Source organism: Apiospora kogelbergensis (assembly GCF_038363985.1).
Source record: "Apiospora kogelbergensis strain CBS 113332 chromosome Unknown utg000003l_segment0_segment0, whole genome shotgun sequence".
In the NCBI taxonomy this organism is placed as follows: Eukaryota; Fungi; Ascomycota; class Sordariomycetes; order Amphisphaeriales; family Apiosporaceae; genus Apiospora; species Apiospora kogelbergensis.
Window position 1 is genome coordinate 3,810,802 of NW_027117420.1, and position 18,382 is coordinate 3,829,183.

Here is an 18,382-nt window from a genome sequence, read left to right on the forward strand (position 1 = left end):
ATAGTTATGATTGGTCAAAAGGCATGGAGTGGAAACAACAACAAAAAGACATCACGAACGAAAAAAAGAATTAAGGTTACGCAGTCCTGGCACCTGGCCCATGTGCGGATGGGACGGCAGAGCACCAAATGCGCATCTTTGCATCATTGTGGAGTTGAGCAGCTGCTGTCCCCAGATGCATCCCTGTGCCCTGTTCAGTCCCTGTTCGCGTCACGCCTCCAAGTCGTCTGCGTTGCAACCACACTCAAAACGAAATTGCATGGGGATTGGAAACGATGCTCCGGGACAGTGTGCGCCTCAAAGGGTAGAGGGGTCGACGCCTAAAGGAGTTCGAAAGGTATGGCAGCTAAGCGGAATCGAGATTGGCATGCGCCCTCGTGGCATTTTCTTTTTGTTTTCCTGTCCAATTTGCGCCTTTATGGTAAGTCAGCTAGCCACCAGTGGTGCTCATACTATGACGTATTTGACTCGACGCAAGCAGCAGCAGATAATGTTTTCTTAGCTTGACCTGCAGTCTGGCTGGCACATCGCAAGCCTCTTCCATTGTTCGATGCTGCCAAGGTGCATGGTACTTGGCAGTTTTATGACAGGGCCTGGTTAAAGGAATCATGTTTCGACAATCAATCAACCATTGGTCCCTGATTCCGCACGCGTCATCTCCAGATTGCATATTTACTTACATGTACTCCTAGACAGCTAGCAATGGAGCGAGTGAGTGCTCAAGGGATTGACAGATCGGCTGGTAATGAGCAATGCAATTGATTCCAGCTGCAATTCCGAGGGATTGATCTGGCAATGAAAACGCCCGCCCTGGGATCGAACCGCATCGTGTTTCGTAGCTTTCCCATTCCACCGCCGCGTTGTCCTGGCTACAAGGCATACCATACCATACCTGCCCTACCACCTTGATGAACGAGTATTTGCCCAGCATACCACACTACACACCCGCCATTGATGGATGAAATCTTCTACGCCAAGGCAGGTAATGACGATGTTGCGCCGAGCCAGGGCTAAAAGGCACCGTAATGGGAATTGGAGATTGGGAACAGCCAAGTGCTAGGTGCACGCGTCGCCTAGAGGATGAAATTTGCGGGCGCTGGGTGCTGGCAGGTTGGTGGGTTGGCCATTGGGAAAAGGCACACAGCCCAGGTCCCGGGCCAGATCCAGGTCCAGGCCAGTACAGGCCCGAGGAGAGTGTGCTGTGGGTGCTGGGTGGTGCTGTCTGCTGGGGATTTTGGTTAGCGGAGGATCGCGGCTGGTCGCATTTGCATGCCGAAACCCCCTGTTAGGCCAATCGCCAGCTCCCATAGCGCCAAAGCTAGGCGCAGAAGCTACCCACACCAGCTCGAAATACCTGTCCCGGTTGGGAAGCACTCAGCTTCATCTAGCTGCATCCGGAGGTGAAAGTCCATAACTATTTCCAGCAACGGGAGCCATCATGATCAATAACTTGATTCTCCATGCGAAGGGGTTATGTAATTTCACAGATCGTGCAAATCCTGGATGACTAGTGTAGCGTTAGTGGGAGGCGTAGGAAGCAGAGGAAGCATGGGAAGCTCCAACAACGGGCGACGACGGACGGGTCGCAGATGCCAATCCAAACGATGACGTATCACGACTCAATGTTTCACGTCACCACAGCCAACCGGGCATTCACCATCCAGACTGCATGGACAAGCCTACAGCAGCCTTTCCCTTTGGCTGCTTTGGCTGGTACATGCAATACTTACCTGACCACTGGCCCTGCACAGAAAACCTGCCGCAAGCCTTTCCCTTCCCCTTTCATCCCATTGAAACCTGATAAAACCTTTCTCCTCCCCAAGATCCTCGCACCTCGATTCCTGCTCTTCCCTCTCCCATCTAAACACCTACTAACCAGTATTCTCTTTTCCCGTTGTGATACCCCCCAAACCAAGCTTGGAACCTATATACCCATACAAGCTTTAATACCCCAACACCACTCATATACCCCCATCTACGACCCTCAGCATACAGTCTTAACATCATACGACGTCCAATTGGTACTACAAACCAATAACTATCGCAATCATGTCTGTCAACAAGCCCACAGACGTGAAGCAGAAGGAGGCCGATGTCAACCGCAAGCTCCAGATCTACGGCATCATCAATGCATTCCAGGCTGGCAAGGTGCCATCTGTAAGAACTCCCTGCGCGAACCATTCTGGATTACATGCCGCGCAGCGCACTGACTCTCGTTGTGCCTACAGAATGACCAAATTGATGTCGCTCTGAACAGCTTCCTCGCCTCCAAAGCCCTCGCAAACCCTTCCAACAAGCTTTCTACAGAAGGTCGCGCACTTGTGGGCGACTTCCGCGAAGTCGTCCAACAGGCAAAGGCTCTGCTGCTCTCCAAGAACGAGGGAAACCTGCTTCAGGATTTCGTGTGGCAGACCACCCAATTCAACCCTCAGGCCATCAGCACACCAGGCGCTCCCATTAACAAGGAGACCGCACAGCAGCACGGTAACCAGGCATTGGAAGGCCTGCGCACACTTGGTACCCTGATCATTACCAACGGACAATTCCGCAAGCTCCTCAACGACGCCACAATCCTTCTCCGTGATATGGCTGGCGACGCCGCAGCCAACACTGCCAACAAGGTTCGACCTGACGGTGATGCGCTCAACCAAATCGACAGACCTGCTCAAGACAACACTTGGCACGATGCTCCTAACATCAACAAGGACAGCGTGAAGTCTCAGCTCCAAACCTTCTACAAGGGCAACCCCAAGGAAGATGCTAAGGATGCTGCCGCTGCTGGTGTCAATGCTGCCCAGCCTACAACCGCCGGCCTGGACGAACAAGCTGGCCAGCAGGCCGCTCACGGTACAGCGCAAGAGCGTCTCCACGAGAATACTTCAGAAGCGGACCGCCAGCAGGCCGCTGAAGTCAAGGAGAAGGGCAAAGAGACCGCCGCTCAATACCGAGAGAGAACCAAGCAGTACCTCTCCAAGAAGATGCCCGAGGAACGCCGCGAACAGACTATCTGGCGCTTGAAGGTATGTTTGTATCCATTTGTTACGCGTTTGTCATCATATTGCTAACATCTAGTAGAAAATGGTGCTCGAATGCCAGCAACACCCCGATTACCAGCAGGCTATTACTACTCTGCTCGACCTTGCTGAGCAATACGGTGGCCATGCCAAGCATGTCACTACTGGTGCTACTGGCACCGTTCAGCAAGGCCGTTCTGGTCTTGCCCAGGCGGAGGCTGATCTGAAGACGTTGATCGAGCGTTTCGCCAACGGCACATCCAGCGATGACCTGTGGGCTTCCATCCAGACCATCTACGAAGACGCAGACAGAGACCCCGAGCTTAAGGACTGGTTTAAGTCTATGAACAAGTACGTCCGACGCTGCCTCCAGGAGCAGGGCTACATCATGGAGGAGGACTCGACCAGAGAATGGAACCGTTTATACGACCACGGTAACTACCTCCTTCGCAACCGTTACCGCCAACACACCGACCGCATCCTGGACGAGTTCAAGTTCCTTGCTACTCAGTTCGACGAGGACCCAATGAACAAGCGCTTTGGGCAGTCTCTCCAGAAGTTGTTTAATGACCTTGGCAACGACGCCAATGGCAAGCCCACTTTCAAGCCACACTTGATCAAGGACTTGACTGAGATCATTATTCCTTCGGCATTTGAGAGCATCGCCTACATCCCCATCCCCCGCATTGAGTACTCGGACCCCATGATCGACGCGGTGGTAGAAAACCTTGTTCTGGAGAGTGACAACTTCATGCCCAACGTGTTCGAGATCGCTAGCGACCACTACTTCCGCTGGGGTCGCAAGAGCGTTGCCAACAAGAACAAGCAAGCTTTCGATGTCAAGGTCACTGGTATCCAGATGGACTTGCGTGATGTTAGCTACTACGTCAACCGAAAGCAGGGTTTCCCCTCCATCACCGACACCGGTGTCGCCAACCTCTTCATGGGTGGCGATGGCTTCTGCTTCCGCATGAAGTTGGCTTCTGCCGACAAGAACGATCGTCAGAACTTTTTCAAGATTGAGAAGGTTGACGTTGATGTCAAGAACTTGCAGGTGAAACTGGTCAAGTCTAACCACAAGCTGCTCTTTGGCATGTTCAAGCCGATCATGCTTAAGGTGCTCCGTCCTGCCGTGCAGAAGGTCGCTGAGAAGCAATTGAAGGAGCAGTTCAACCAGTTTGACCAGCTCATGTATCAAGTCAAGCAGGAGGCCGACCGCGCCCTCGACGAGGCCAAGGAGAACCCCGAGCAGGCCCCCAACATCTACCAGCGCTACGTCACGGCCATCCAGAAGAGAGCCATGCAGGGCAAGGAGAAGGTTGAGACCGTCGCAAGCCAGACCAAGGTCAACATGGCCGTCACCAAGGAGGACAGCATCTTCCCCAACATCCAGCTGCCTGGTGGCATCAGCTCTAAGGCCACCGAGTACAAGGAATTGGCCCGCAAGGGTGAGAAGTGGGAGAGCCCCGTCTTCTCCATTGGCCAGGCGTCCAAGAGCAAGGACCTTCCTAGCGCGCCCACGGTTACTCGCAAGGCGCACAACTTGACCAGCCAGACGGGTGGCCACACCAATGGTAGCACCCATGGCAACGGTGCTTTGGGTGGAACTGGCGAGTACACCAACGGCAATGCCCTCAACGGCCACTCCAAGCCATTGGATACCACCACCGAGCCCTTGGGTTACAGCACCACCCCTAATACGGTGACTATCTAGGAGTGTCACGAAGGTCACGATAAAGAGTGCGAGCTTGATTGATTTTATTTTGTAAGAAACACAGGAAGGGTGGTTGATGGACAGGTTATACCCCGGTCGCGATGTGACCATACATGTTCATGGCAGGAAACAAGATGATACCTTAGGCACTTTGCGTCTTATTTTCCCTTTGTTCGATTACTTAATTCGCTTGCAACCTAATAAGAATGATTCTATAATGACCAAGTGCTGATTGACTTCGAGGCCAGTACCATAACGTGCCCCTCTCTTGAGTTTGACAGCCCCATCACATGAGCCCTTCATTCGACGTTGCATACACTCGATCCAGGAGTGAAATGAAGAAGAAGGTGTCATGAAGAACCGCCTAGCTAAGCATTCTCAGTTCTTGGGCTTTTCCGGCTTGGGTTGCTCTACAGGCTTGGGCGCCGGTTTGGGACTATTGGTAATATCGTACCCTCCGCGGCCCAGGTCGACGAGTCCGTCCTCAGTTGCTGCCGCCTCGTCCAGTCGACTGCAGTTGACTAACACCGCAAACCTGTTTGTGCAGGAGCAACTGGTGTAAACTTCACTGCCGCTGTTGTTCTTGTCATCACCGGTGGAGATAATCACCGGGTTGGTCTTGGGCTTAGGCTGGGGTTCGGGCTTGGGAGTGCCGGATGTTTCGTAACCTCCTCGACCCATGTTGTTGTTGTTGTTGTTGATAATGAATATGTAAAAGCAATGGCTTCGGCTAAAACAAGATTCGGTTGCAGGCGCGTATGCAGTAAGTTGACTGAGTGAGTGTTGGTTTGTATTGGATTGGTATGGTTTGGAAATGAAGGTCCAATTCCCTACCCTGGCCATTATGGAGTAGCTTTATATAGAACCTGCGAGTGCCTGACTGTGAATTCTGTAGAAAACACTCGAGGTGTTCATAGTCTGTTTGCAGTTGCATTCACCCCAACCCATCGGGGGAGGATGCGTGCTGTTTGACCGCAATGAGTTCAGTATGGGAAATGCGTAGTTAAAAGGCGGATTCAATGTGTGTATAGACACACCAGGACCGCCCTGAACAAAGCGTATGTACGTGAACAATGGCGACGACAGACCTATTATGCTTTCCTTAGACACGCCGGACTCTTTGTCCCTCTCGCAACACAATGGGAAAGGACAAGGGGTGAAAGAAAACTCATTGGTTGCCGCGGTGTCGGTGAGGATATCCTCGAGTCGACCACCTGGGGGTTTGACTGAAATGGTATGCAGTTCTGTTTCGCCGCCAACTTCGGCCATACCGACCTTTTCCCCTCCATAAACTCTCCTAAGTCCAGATTCTATTACAAAGCAGCCGATGGATAAGGTTCGTTTGTCTCAGTGCACTGCTGTGGCTTTTTGCTTCAATATTTCTTCATATTCTTCAATCCGTAGCGTAGGGCCGAACTTGCCCTTGTACCCCCTTCCAGAAACATTGCGACTGCTTAGGCTTGCTTTATTGTTCACTGTAGAGGCACTACCCCAGCTCAGTCAACAAGGCCGGGTGCATTGTTGCTCCTCACTATGGAAGCTGGAAGGGGCTCAGCTGCAGATCTTCGCGCTCTGCAATTCGCCTCTATCGTGTTCTTTCACCTGGGCTCATTTCTCTTTCTCCTTATCCATAACCTTATCCTCTTCCAAATCTTCTTCGGCCTCTTCAGTCTTCCCATTGGGTTCCTTGCTAGGTTCGCTACTGCTATATCCACTTCGCATGCGAAGCCTTTCTCCGAAGTAGAAAAGCACGAATGGAACGGGCAGCATGATCGTGGTCAAGCCCCCAAAGGCAGCGAAAAGTGTCTTGGTAGGTACGTTCTCGGCAAGGTTCACGGCGAATACCGGCATGATGCCCGCAGAGAAATAACGCGCAAATGCCATGGCCGTGAGCGCGGTCATTGCGTGTTGCCGGGAGTAGGCATCGGATACATACGTAACCAATGAGACCTAGATTTTGATAATGAGTTCGCCGATACATCCATCATGAGGAATGGAGAGAAGTCTTCGATGAAGCTCTTTTCGACTTACCAGGATATCCATGGTTCCCCAGGTCAGGATAACGATGCCAGTAAACACGAGCTTGACGTTGCCCCGGGCATTGACCGTGAAGCCCACCGCAAACAGGGCAGATGATAGTATAAGGCCCCCAACCAGTGATGTTAATAGCTTGTTCTCGACCCTTGGCTTGCCAACGGCATCTCTGGGGCCCTTCCTCGTACTCACAAAGTCCACGATGATGTTAGAAGTCAACGACACCAGGGCCCCCACGAGCATACCGAAAAAGGCCAGGCTGGTCTGCACGAATGTGAAGCCGTACTTGTTCCTCAACAGCAGAGGCCCGCTTATAAAGAATTGAAAACGATGGCATAGTTTAGCGCGAGGTAGATCGAACACATGATGACGATGGGGTCTCGGACCAGCATCTGCAGAGGTTGGACAACGCCGCCCCAAATTAGCTCGCGCGTCGTGGCGTAGAGGACCGATGGGCGCCACCAGCCCTCGATGTCGTCTTCCTCGATATCGTTCTGTTTCTTCAGGATCTTGCGCGCGCACGTTTCGGGCACAAATACGAGCGCCGCCAAAGTGAGGGACGCATAGAGAAGCGACGTGAAGGAGAGGTAGGGCAGACCGAACACCTGCAGGACCACGACGCCGACGAGCCAGCCCGTGGCGGCGCCTATGTACTGCGCGAAGGCCAGCACGGCGTAGTAGGTCATGCGGCGCGCGGGCGGCCAGAGCTGCGACAGCGTACCCTCGGCCATGACAATGCAGGGGCCGCCCAGGAGGCCGATGAGGAAGCGGAGCAGCAGCAGCTGGCCCATGGTCCTGGCGAAGGTCAGACCCAGGACCACGGTGCCGTACAGCAGGAAGTATACGAGCAGGACGGGCTTCCGCCCGAACCGCTCCGAGAGATAGGGTGTGTAGAGCGGCGCCGACGTCATGCCCAGGAAGGGCATGCTGAAGGACAGGCTGGCCAGAGATTTGGATGTTGCGAAGAGGGCGGGGAGTGTCGGCACCGCCGTGCTCAGTGACGTCGTGGTATACATAATGGTCAGAACGGGAAAGAGAGAGAACATGGACGTCGTGATTTTCTTCCATAGCGGCCACTGCCGGGGCAGTATCGGCGTAACATTCGTTTTATTGCCATATTCACAGTTGGTAGTAAAGGGACAGTCGCCAGTCAGGATCGGTTTTGTCTTCATTGTGTGGCGTGCTAGACTTGATCCTGCAAGTCTTGCGTGAGGCTTGGTCGGCCCCAGGGCGGGCTTGACGAGACCCCTGTGAGTGAATGGTCCCCCGGTTGATGGGTGTGCCCAATGACTCACTAATCGAAACCCAACAAGAGATAGACAATGAGAAGAGGGCTGGTCACAGATAGAAAGATGATATCTCTGAATGGAGAAATCCGCGTCTTTCAAGAGCAGGGACTGAAAAGTAAAGTCCATCCGGTAGGAAAGACGTTGTATGCTGCGTCATTACGTCAACCCGGAAGAGTATCGCCGTGTAGGATATCTGATCAAACTCTGTCCTGGTTGAGGCTTTTCGCCACGGCTTTCATGGCATGCTGTCGCTGTCTTGTCCGATATTTAGTTGTTGGAATGTGGCTTGAAACCCGAAACAAATGCCCGGCTAGAAAGGGGCGTGCTCTCCTGTCAGAACGGCCGTCCGGTATGCGCGGGCGACATCTTCACACGTCTCAGGACGGGTCAACAATCAGCCACATAAAGTTAAACTGCTTTTTAGAGATCGATCTATATATTGACGCAATCGCACCAAATCCGCTATCTGAGGTTGATAACTTGACGCCCCCTTGCTACAACCAATGTAGACAAAAGCCCCGGCTATCCGCTCTGGCTATATTCAGATTAATCGCGGAGATGGCAGATAAGCAAGCAAAGCTTCAATGGCAAGTGATAGAGCACTCGGACAGTTGGCAATGCAACATTGTTTGTCGCGGGATATTTGTCAGCATGAGGTATGTTGCATGCCAATCTCGTCCGATAAGTTGGGTTCTTCTCTCTGACATCAGAAACATCTATCCGCGGACTACCGGAGCCGGATAGCTAGGCGCTGGCGTGCCTTCCGTCATGACCGTAGCTTTTCCATATCGGCAGGGCTGAGGTAGCTGTCCAAGCTTGTGACTGCAGCATTATCCAACGCGCTGGGAAGTCCTTGTCTGAATCTGGAGAGAGGCATGCCTATCTATCATCTACTGATTCAACATCTGTCGGCAGATACAAGTTGCTACAACCCTTGCACAATATGATACATTGCCTGTCTTGATAGCCATGGTGTGCTAGTCTGCGTGCACAAATAAGATGACTATAGCCCAGTTGGCATATTGGACCATTTCTAATAGTTCACTACCACGAGCTTTATATTGTTCTGCTCCCAATGCTTGATTGGACCTGCTTTGGCAGGCAAAAAGAGCAAACAAAAGAAAACATACAACACAAGAATTCCCAGGTCGTCACCGACCCTAGTACTAATTCGGCTCTCTGCTGCTTATATATGGGAGAGCGGACGGGATCCCTAGTATTCAGCAGGATGTGGTCGTATGTGAAAGAATTGGCTATTTGGAAGGGTTATATTTCGCGAACTTCTGGCTACCTTCTTCTTTCAACATCTTGCGTCTCACACCAGGCCGGCCCAGCAAAAAAAGCAAACGACCAAACAGTAGCTAGATAAACCACTGTATGGCGTATCCTTGTCACATAATACCCGACTTGACTAACCCTATGATGCCTCCTCCGGGCATAGATCTGTTAAAGAATACCGGGCAGTTACCAACTTCGAGAGCTGTGATCAATGCTTGTCGAATATCAGGGCTGACATGTACAACGGACGGCGGCTGTGATTGATACCAGATTTGTGCAAATTGCTGCATCATGGCCTGATCCTGTACAACTTTGCTTCAAGGGCATCACCTCGAAGTAGTTTAGCACAGCTGTGTGAAATGCTCGACGGGTGGGTTTCTTCAGACAAGCACGGCCTATCTGAATGCTGGTTGAAAATGAGTATGTTGTGCGCGCCATCGAGGAACCAATGGCCCTTACTTCCCCACGGAACATGTTGAATATGCCCGCCTGGTGCCAGCCAATGTTCCAGATCGTGGGGCCCAGCTACTTGGCGTGGTCCATTTCGAGAGGCGTGACGACGTTGACTCCGGGGCATCCAATCCCATTCGTCGAATTGCTTTCTCCGCCATGATGTGTTTCAATAATGGCGGCGTCGCCGCCTTCTCTTATGAATGCATGGATAGCCAGCATGAACAGAAGTTGTAAGTAGCGCGGGAGATGTTGGCCTTGGGACAGGGGAGCCCACAATCACACAAATATTGATAAATATGTTCACAGAATTTGTAGTATTAGAGGAAAGGGGGAGGAGAGGGGGTGCTACCACCGTGTCTACCCATCCTTATCCAACCAATTATGTACACTGAGGGGCCGGCAACACCAAGCTGGACTGGGTTCCATGGCAAACAACAACTATGTTCTCTTCTCTCCTGTCGTCCCTGCGTCTTTCTCTCTTCAGCTTCTTCTCGTCATCTCTCTAATGACTCGCAGATACGAAGTAGCTTTCTTCTTTTGCTACTGCATCTTTCAACCTCTGCTTCCTCTTTAACGCTAACTAGGTGTGTGCATGTGTCCGGTCGCCATGAAAAGAGAACCAAGCCATGGACGACAGAGGCCACAATAGCAACAGCCATTAGTGAAAAAATAATACTGCCCCCATTCCGCCAAACTGCGTCCCAGCAGATTGGTCGGTAAGTCATGGGCGACGATACTCGACGCTGAGAGACAGTCGTCGTCGTCGAAAAAAAAGTAAATACAAGAATTTTAGGGGTGAAAATGCCGGAGTGGATTACAATACAGATACGTATATCCCCCCCATCATGAGTCAAGCCAACCGGGAAAAAGAAGAAAAGCCGAAATATAAACGAAGTCGAAAGGTAAAAAGGAAATGTGGGCAGCTGCCAAGCTGTTCTTGTGTGGCGGACGACGACGACAACCGATTCGGGGTCGTCGAAGGGAGGGAAACAAAGGAAAGGTATGCAGGGCATAATGCGTGGCATGGGAAGTGTGATGTAAAGTACGAACGCACGAAATAAAGACTGTATGGGTATCAATCGTGTGCTGTACTAGGTAGAGGGATGAGAGTGAGCTGGCGCTATGCAAATCAGATACGCGGAGATGCATTCTGTCCGAGTGCTGAGGGCAATGGTTTAAGATGTGTATTTTTGGTGAGCATCTTCGAGAGCTGCGATACTGTTAGCTTTTGCAATGATACACATAGGACCCGACAATGATCAGTCAACTTACTATGCAAAGTACTCATCTGACCAGCGCGATCTTCGCAGGCAATCTGCAAGCCACTGCCGTCCACGAAGTCCAGCACAACACTGTTAGGGAGTTCCTGAACCTCAACATCGGGAATGTAGGGTAGGCGGAAGTCGCTCATGTGATAGCGCTTCGTCCCCACCACCCGATCCTTGGCTGCCGGCGCATGACCTTGCAGGGCACTTAGCACAAGGTAGCCAGCTGAATCCAGGCACATGGTGCGACGTTTCCAGAGTAGGTTGTCGGGGAACTGCACATTCACATCACCCATGTATGTGGAGACCAGAGACTGCTGGTTCATCGAGTGGTTGGACGACGAGACTTGCGAGTCTGGTCGCGAGGTAACTGCGGTAGACGCATCGTCTTCTTCTTCCGCCACGGTAGGGGAGATGCTGGGTGACTGGGCCTTGCGGCTGCTACCGAACGAGCTCGACAGTCGACGCATAAGACGCGACGCAGCACTCTGCTTTCCGCCCTTCTCCTCAGATTCCTCAGTGATGGATATCGGCGAAGCCATTTCGCGATCGCGGCTCAACGACCGACGGCTGGAGATAGATAGCCGGCGAACTATGCTGCCACTGCTGCTATGCTGAGCCGAAGGAGGACGGGTAGGTGACCTTGACGAGGCTGCTGGAGAAGGGGCGGCAAGGTTATCGACCGAGTTGGAACGACTCGAAACAGAGGCCCGACGGTCCTTGATGAAGCCCTTGACAATATTCAGGGACGATCTGCGTTTGTGATCAGCGCCACCATCAGACTCTTGTTTGGAGTTCCTTCTCTCCAGAATCGTCTCTTTGGGCTGCTCGACGATGCTTGGGGCGGCGGCAAGACTCGTGGCAGCGGGGTCAGAAATGGGTTCCTCAGCAGGTTCTGCCTTTTGGTGATCAACCACCAGAGGCGATTGCTTGAGGTTGCTAGCATCGTAATCTGGAACTTCGCTACGCGAGTCTGGCCGTTTGGGGACTGACTGGCCGCCCTCCCGTACGATTCTGGCAGTGACCTGAACAGTTTCTGGCCGTCCGCGTGGCGCATATGAAGTAGCGGTTGCGGTAGGGTTATTGGGCTCGAAAACCGACAACCTGCTCTGAACAGAGCTTGATCGGTCACGCCTAGTGATACGACTCTGATCAGGCGAGTCGTTGGGAGAGTCATCGGGTGTAGATTCTTGCACTGAAAGAGACGCAGCAGGGTCGGCCGCCGAAGGAGATATCGACGGTTCTCTGATACTCGCTGCCTTCCGCACCGTAAAAAAGTTCGAAGATGGCGTTGTTGGCCTGTTCCGGGCAGGGGCTTCGTTGCCCTTGCTTGCCTTTTCCTTCGCAGACAGCTGCTCTAGGGCCTTGATCCTTTGTGAGATGCTGGATCCAACGTTGCCCACCTTGGACGACTGCATACTGGCGTTAGACGCCTGGCGTGACAGGCCGTTGGGCATGTTGCTCCCGTTCGTTGACACACGGCGCAGGCTACCGAATTTGGAGCCTACGGGCACTTGTAGAGAGTTGCGAAGCGGATTCGACAGCGGATTCGACACCGAGCGTGGGACCGCTGGAACTTGTGACTTCCTGGGGCTTGTACTGGGGAATACCGGGGTAATAGGCGACTTCGCAACTGTCATAGGCTGGGCGTGCTGTAACGTCGCAGCCTGCAACTCGTCGAGAAGCGCGTCGTCGAGGACAGGGTCGTTTACTTCAGAGTGAGGGGTATCTTTGACGGGCTCGGTTCGAGTAAGATCGATGGCGGCGGGTTTGTGCTTTACTTTGGTTGACAGTTGCGAGGATGCTTCTTCAGGGCCGGCGTCAGTCGACTCCGCGATAGGCTGAACCTTCTCTGAGGGAGCATCAGAGGATGATGGGATGACCTCAGCCACGACAGGGATAGGCTCAGCAAATGAAGCTTTCCGGAGATCCTGTGTTGAAAACCTAGACTTTAAAGTCGGTGTTGGCGGCGACTTTGCCTCGTTACTTGAGAACCTGGAAAGTGGTACGCCATAGGGGGACTTGGGCGAGGGCTCATCTTGATTCAGTGGGGCTACTTCTCGGCTGCGAGATTGCGGAATTTGAACCTCAATTTGGGCTTCATCGGTAGGTGTAGGTGCTATAGCTTCGTCTGATGACGCTGCTACGGTCACATCTTCCACTTGCTGGTCATGTTCTTTCTCTGGAATTTTGGGGGATTCCTCATCCAGTGGCACATCTAAGGTTTCCGAGACATCAGGCTTCCCGTCCGTAGCGTCTTGATGCATAACCGTACTGTCGGTAGTTTCATTGTTACTCGGGGTCGTGGTCGAAGCGAGGGGTTCCGCCTCACTCGGCTCGTTCTCCATATTGTGCACAACCACTTCGTCGCTGACCTTGGGTTCCGGTTCAGAACCCGGTAAACTGTCTTTGACTTCTGGCTCCGTGTCCTTCGCCGCGTGTTGAATAGTCTCGTCGGTGGATTCAGAAAGTGAAGATGCCTTCGTTGATACGCCAACTTCAGAGGACCCAACCGTTGGCGAAGGTGGATGCGAGGCCGTGGAAGCATCTTCCGTGTTGTGCATCGTTAGGGCAGGCAGTTCAGGATCGGCTGTCGCAGGTTCCACATCCTTTTGCCCGTTATCTTTCTCTGCTTCCTCAATATGCTCTTCTGGTTGCACATTCAATACAGTATTCTCTGTCTCCGAGGGTTCGGGTTCGGGGACGACCATCTCGCTAGGCAGCATGCTCATTTTCTTCTTTTTCTCCCGAAGCTTCATAGCCTTCATAAGACGTGCCTTCTCGGGTGTCATCTTATTCTTGTCAGCGAGGGCCAAGGACCCTTTGAGGGACGCGCCCGAGCTTGTAGCGGGTCGCGCCGGTAGTAGTAATGTGGTAGTATTGGTAGCGTCCGGGTACTCAAGATGATCCTGGGCTGTGGTCGACGTGGCATTTGATGTGGGCTTTCCATCCTCCTTTTGGCTCATCTCCTCTTCTTCTTTGTGCTCCGCCTTATTCTTCTTTGCACTTCTTGACAGCTTAAAGCCGGCCGGAAGAGCAGCAATCGGTCGGTAGGTCCCAGCCGTGTGAGGCCTCAAGTTCGCATCCATAGAAGGGCGGGGTGCCAACTTCACCTTAGGCTTGCCATATGGGTAGGACGAATAGGTGTACAGCTCCGGCCGTGTTAGCTGCGAAGACTGGCGCCTGGGCGGTTCAGTGTCAAATTCCGACTTGGAGGGCGAGGCGGGTTGGGCTGCTGCTCCTGAGAAGGTCGCTGGGTCAGGGATGGAGGCAAAATCCGGATCTTGTGGGTCGGTAATTTGCTGTCGATCCAAGACCACCGGTGGCTCTGGAGACGATAAAGGAGGTGAGTGTGGAGTGGCCTCGCTGCCGTCTTCAATCTCTTCTTCGTCATGGACAATTGATTGTCTCTTCCTTTCTCTCTCCTCCTCCTCCTCTTCTTCTGTAATTTCCATCAAACGCCGCCTGCGCAAGGAGCTAGTCGAAGAACAAGTCGAGCCGGTAGCCGTGTGTAAGGAGCAAGCTGCCGAAAGTTTCGTATCCTTAAGGTCCTTCGCATTTGTGAGCTCGAAAGTCGTGTTAAAGGGCTGGAAATTGTCGCAAATGGCGTTGAAATGGACGGTCGCCCGAGCTAAACGCGATGAATTGTACGTTGTTAGTCTGGTGATGGTCTCAGAGCTCGTGTGTACACACGACCCTGTCCGAAGACAACACTCGGCGGGTGAGAGTTACGTATAGGTAGATATGTAATCACTGTGCGAGAGGGGGGGTCTTACCTTGCACAAGCCTAGAACAGCCCTCCGGCTGGTACTTGATGATGACATTTCTTCGCCGGTACTTCAAGAAGCCGTACAACGGTGATTCTTCCTCGAACTGGGCAATGGCCTTGCGCATTTCCACCACGCCCGTCGTCCCCCGGCCATACAGCTCAACTTCATCGCGACTCGCATATTTGAGAAGAAACCTATCGCGCAAAGGCACAGGTTAGCAACACGGTATGTGGCATGATAGAACCTCGGAGCCGAACGGAAGACATCGTAGATGAGAACTTTGTCCAGGCCCGTTGTCGCATGCTGGTGGTTTCATGTCCAGCCAGAGAAAGGTGTAATGAAACATACCATCCGCCAGGTTCAGCGTTTGCAGCCTCGTGCGCCTGCTTGATGGCGGCGCTATCCAAGCCCCCCCAACGACATTATTTGCCTTCGCGATCGAGTTACGGTTTCGTCGAAATGGAAGAACTGAAGTCGGTTCGTAATCTAATCGGAAAAAGTGGTGCGAGGTCGGGCGCGGTGTTGTTCTAGCAAGCAAACAGTTCTCAATCCCTTCCAGCGTTGAAAACCAGTCGGATCCGGCGCAGTGGCAACCAATTCGTCGCTTGGGTCCTTCTTCGGGGAGGGAGAAACAATAGTTGCTTGTTGAAGAGCTCCCGACATCTAGTCGACGGCTGGGATAGGAAGCGACGGCATTCGGCGGCGGGTGGAGGTCTTTCCGCGTGGGCAGGAAGGAATGGAATACAAGGCGATTTTGCCAAAGACGGGGGGGTACACAAAAAGACACAAGAACAACAAATAGCGTTGTCTAATAAAACGTCGCTCTCTCGCTTTCTCGCTTTCTATGGGAACCCTCCAGGTAAGTGCAAGAGACGACAAGCCGATCAATCTATTAGGAATTGGGCATGAAAGCACAAAGCTCTCTCTCAATCCCTCAAACCTGGGGGGTTTGCGCGTCTGAGAGCGGGCGGGACAGGCCAATATTTCGCCGAAGGATAGTGATAGGGGTCGAGGGAGAGAAGACTAGCGCTTCCGATGGTACAGCAGGGGAACCGGGATGCTGCGCTGCGAGGGGATAGGGTTGCAGCAGAAACAGGATAGGCTTCCGAATTAGGTTAGGAAAGGTCGGGTTTTATTCGAGGTCTCGACTGGCTGACGGAGCAGATGAGGAGCCAGGGGATGATGGGAATGCAGTCAGTAGCCAGTCAAAAGCTCCTGCAGTAGATTGTCGAGATACGAGACTACGAAATACGAGATTGCGGTCTACAGGCAAGCAGGACAAACCAGTCGGTTGGAGTGAGGTGAGCAGGATGCGATTGACGGATGCAGGCAGGCAAGCAAGAAGCAAGCCAGTATGTACATATCAAGGTCGCAAGTTCACCAAGTGGCTGCAGCGCACGCAGGACGCAAGGTGATGATTGTGGAGGAAAGCGGGTTGAAGAGAATAGTCCAAGTCGAAGCGGTTTAGTGGCTGCACTGGTCGGAAGGGGGATTGGAGGGGATCCGCAGTCGCTGACCAGTCACATTTCACAATCCGACCCAACCCATGCCGATGTCCCACACTAAGACCACAACTACTGCTTCTCTTCAATCTTACTGCTGCTGCATCATGAAGTCTGTGAGTCCTCGCCTCGTGAAAGAAAAGATGATTGAATGGCAGTAAAAGCAAGGGAGTCGGTAAACGCACAGCTTACAGTAAGTCCATTAGGCCATGTGGATATGAAAGCGGTACGTAGCTGGCAGGCACTCGCTCATATCGAAGACGAAGATTTAGCCGTATCCATTCGTCAACCTACGATTCAGCATCGACATGTCATGCCATGGCCTCCCCGTCTTGAGGTCGGTTTTCAAGCAGTCTTTCGAGTGAGTTGAAGTGCAGGGCCATATTCGACAATTGCTCGTAGGCAGACCTGAAATGACACAGCATGCTTTCCCTCGAGCTCTGCACTTCTCATGTCTCATGGGCAGAATGTCTCTCGACTGGATGTCACCTCAGCCTTTGAAACAGCCGGACTCCGACGACCGACAACCGACCAAGTTCGGAACGACAAGACTCCCCTGCTACCCACGGCATACTTACACTGACACAATACCGTCATCAAGATACAAGGTACGCATTTCAAGATCTGGTGCTGAAGCTGCCCCTGTCACAGTTTGGTTCTTGGTCTCTTTGTCCTTCGCACCCAAAACCTGGCATGATGCTGGCTGGATTACATGAGCCACCAAGCCATGCCCAGAGTCTAGCTCTTACCTACCATGTAAACGATGTGAGAGCGTATAGAATCAGATGATAGAATCCTGCAGCACGCCCTTCCTCTGTATGTACTCAATAAGCCAAACCCCGCCGGCATGCGTGTTACGCCTCCTACTGCGCATGGCCGAAACCCTCTCTGCACGATCTTGCATGGGCTAGTGTGTCTGCCTTTTTGGGGAACTCCCGCCTCGTGTGTGCTCCCCACCAGAAAGATCGGACTGAAATACCCTGCTGAGCCGCCCCGACCGAATGTTCAGAATGGTGCGGATTCCTTGCCATGTAGATCTGGAAATATCATCCATAAGAATAAGTAAGCAGTGATGTGTGGAGATTTGCATCTGGTGCTTGCAATTGATGAGATAACGCCACAGGCACCATGCATCCATCTATCCCGAAAGAACATCGCCGTTGGGGTAGAAACAATTGACGCACGTTTTCACGATCAAAAGTCCCCGGTCACATCTGCATGTATCCGCTTACAAGCATATAAGCGGAGGGAAACCCTGGATGCACCCAGCACATTATCTTTTCCGGGAATGTCTCAGTCGCCATTGGATCCATCCGTCCGTTCCTCCGTGTCAGTCTTCAACGAATATATGCATTTGCATATGTAGTCCTCTGCCGCCTTCTTCGCCATACATCAGGCCTCCTTAAAGACCCCTTCGCAAACAACCCCTCGCCCCACCTCATCTCGGCCGGCATTGCTTGGGCTGGGATCTTTCATACAGCAGACGTATCGTGTCATCCTCGAAGTCCAGAGCAATGAATTCCACATTCTAGCCCGCGACTACTACGACTCAAGGGGAATCCTGCTACACGAGGTGGGCATTCGTTTACCATTAAACCATCCAGAATAGAGACTTCATGCTTGCGACAGGTGCTAGCACATCTTGTTTTATGTACGCTTTGATCCCGCACCCTTTCAGCATCCAAAGCTCGGGCCCTGGAGGATCGAATCAGATCCTGGCAACTGTCATGGGGGAGCAGCGAACATCCGTTCAAGCCTCGTCGTCCGTCTGCCGCGAACCAGCGATGAGTTAGATAATACCCTGGCCGGCAATTCTTGATTGCTGATTTGGCCGACCTCGACATTGCAAATCATGTGCAGCGTGTGTCACATGCATGATGGGATTGACATGGCATCCCCAAAAAGGCTTGCACTACAAGGACTTGCAGATAATCTGAGCCATGTAACAATGACGCTTATTGATCCCCCCATGCCTATCTTTTCGTTATCCTCGAGTGCTATCGCGAGCCCTGTTAGTTGATCATACGGCCGGTAGTCCCAGCGAGTACGGCCTAAGCCCTGAG

At 52.5% G+C, this 18,382-nt stretch overlaps 4 protein-coding genes across 4 annotated transcripts; 1 reads left to right on the plus strand and 3 right to left on the minus strand.

Moving 5' to 3' along the window:
* Positions 1-2,049: 2,049 nt before the first annotated feature.
* Positions 2,050-4,728, plus strand: PG998_005979 (uncharacterized protein; the record flags this gene model as incomplete). The annotated part of the gene is made up of 3 exons (XM_066872797.1): positions 2,050-2,157; positions 2,229-3,020; positions 3,076-4,728. The coding sequence occupies 3 exons, from the start codon at positions 2,050-2,052 to the stop codon at positions 4,726-4,728; spliced, it is 2,553 nt and encodes an 850-aa protein (XP_066732894.1).
* Positions 4,729-5,106: 378 nt separating this feature from the next.
* Positions 5,107-5,409, minus strand: PG998_005980 (uncharacterized protein; the record flags this gene model as incomplete). The annotated part of the gene is made up of 1 exon (XM_066872798.1): positions 5,107-5,409. The coding sequence occupies one exon, from the start codon at positions 5,407-5,409 to the stop codon at positions 5,107-5,109; it is 303 nt and encodes a 100-aa protein (XP_066732895.1).
* Positions 5,410-6,336: 927 nt separating this feature from the next.
* PG998_005981 (uncharacterized protein) lies at positions 6,337-7,934 on the minus strand (the record flags this gene model as incomplete). The annotated part of the gene is made up of 3 exons (XM_066872799.1): positions 6,337-6,678; positions 6,760-7,026; positions 7,134-7,934. The coding sequence occupies 3 exons, from the start codon at positions 7,932-7,934 to the stop codon at positions 6,337-6,339; spliced, it is 1,410 nt and encodes a 469-aa protein (XP_066732896.1).
* Positions 7,935-10,957: 3,023 nt separating this feature from the next.
* On the minus strand, positions 10,958-14,941 carry PG998_005982 (uncharacterized protein; the record flags this gene model as incomplete). The annotated part of the gene is made up of 3 exons (XM_066872800.1): positions 10,958-10,992; positions 11,055-14,678; positions 14,824-14,941. 3 exons carry the CDS (start codon positions 14,939-14,941, stop codon positions 10,958-10,960), a joined length of 3,777 nt encoding a protein of 1,258 aa, XP_066732897.1.
* Between the last annotated feature and the right edge of the window lie 3,441 nt (positions 14,942-18,382).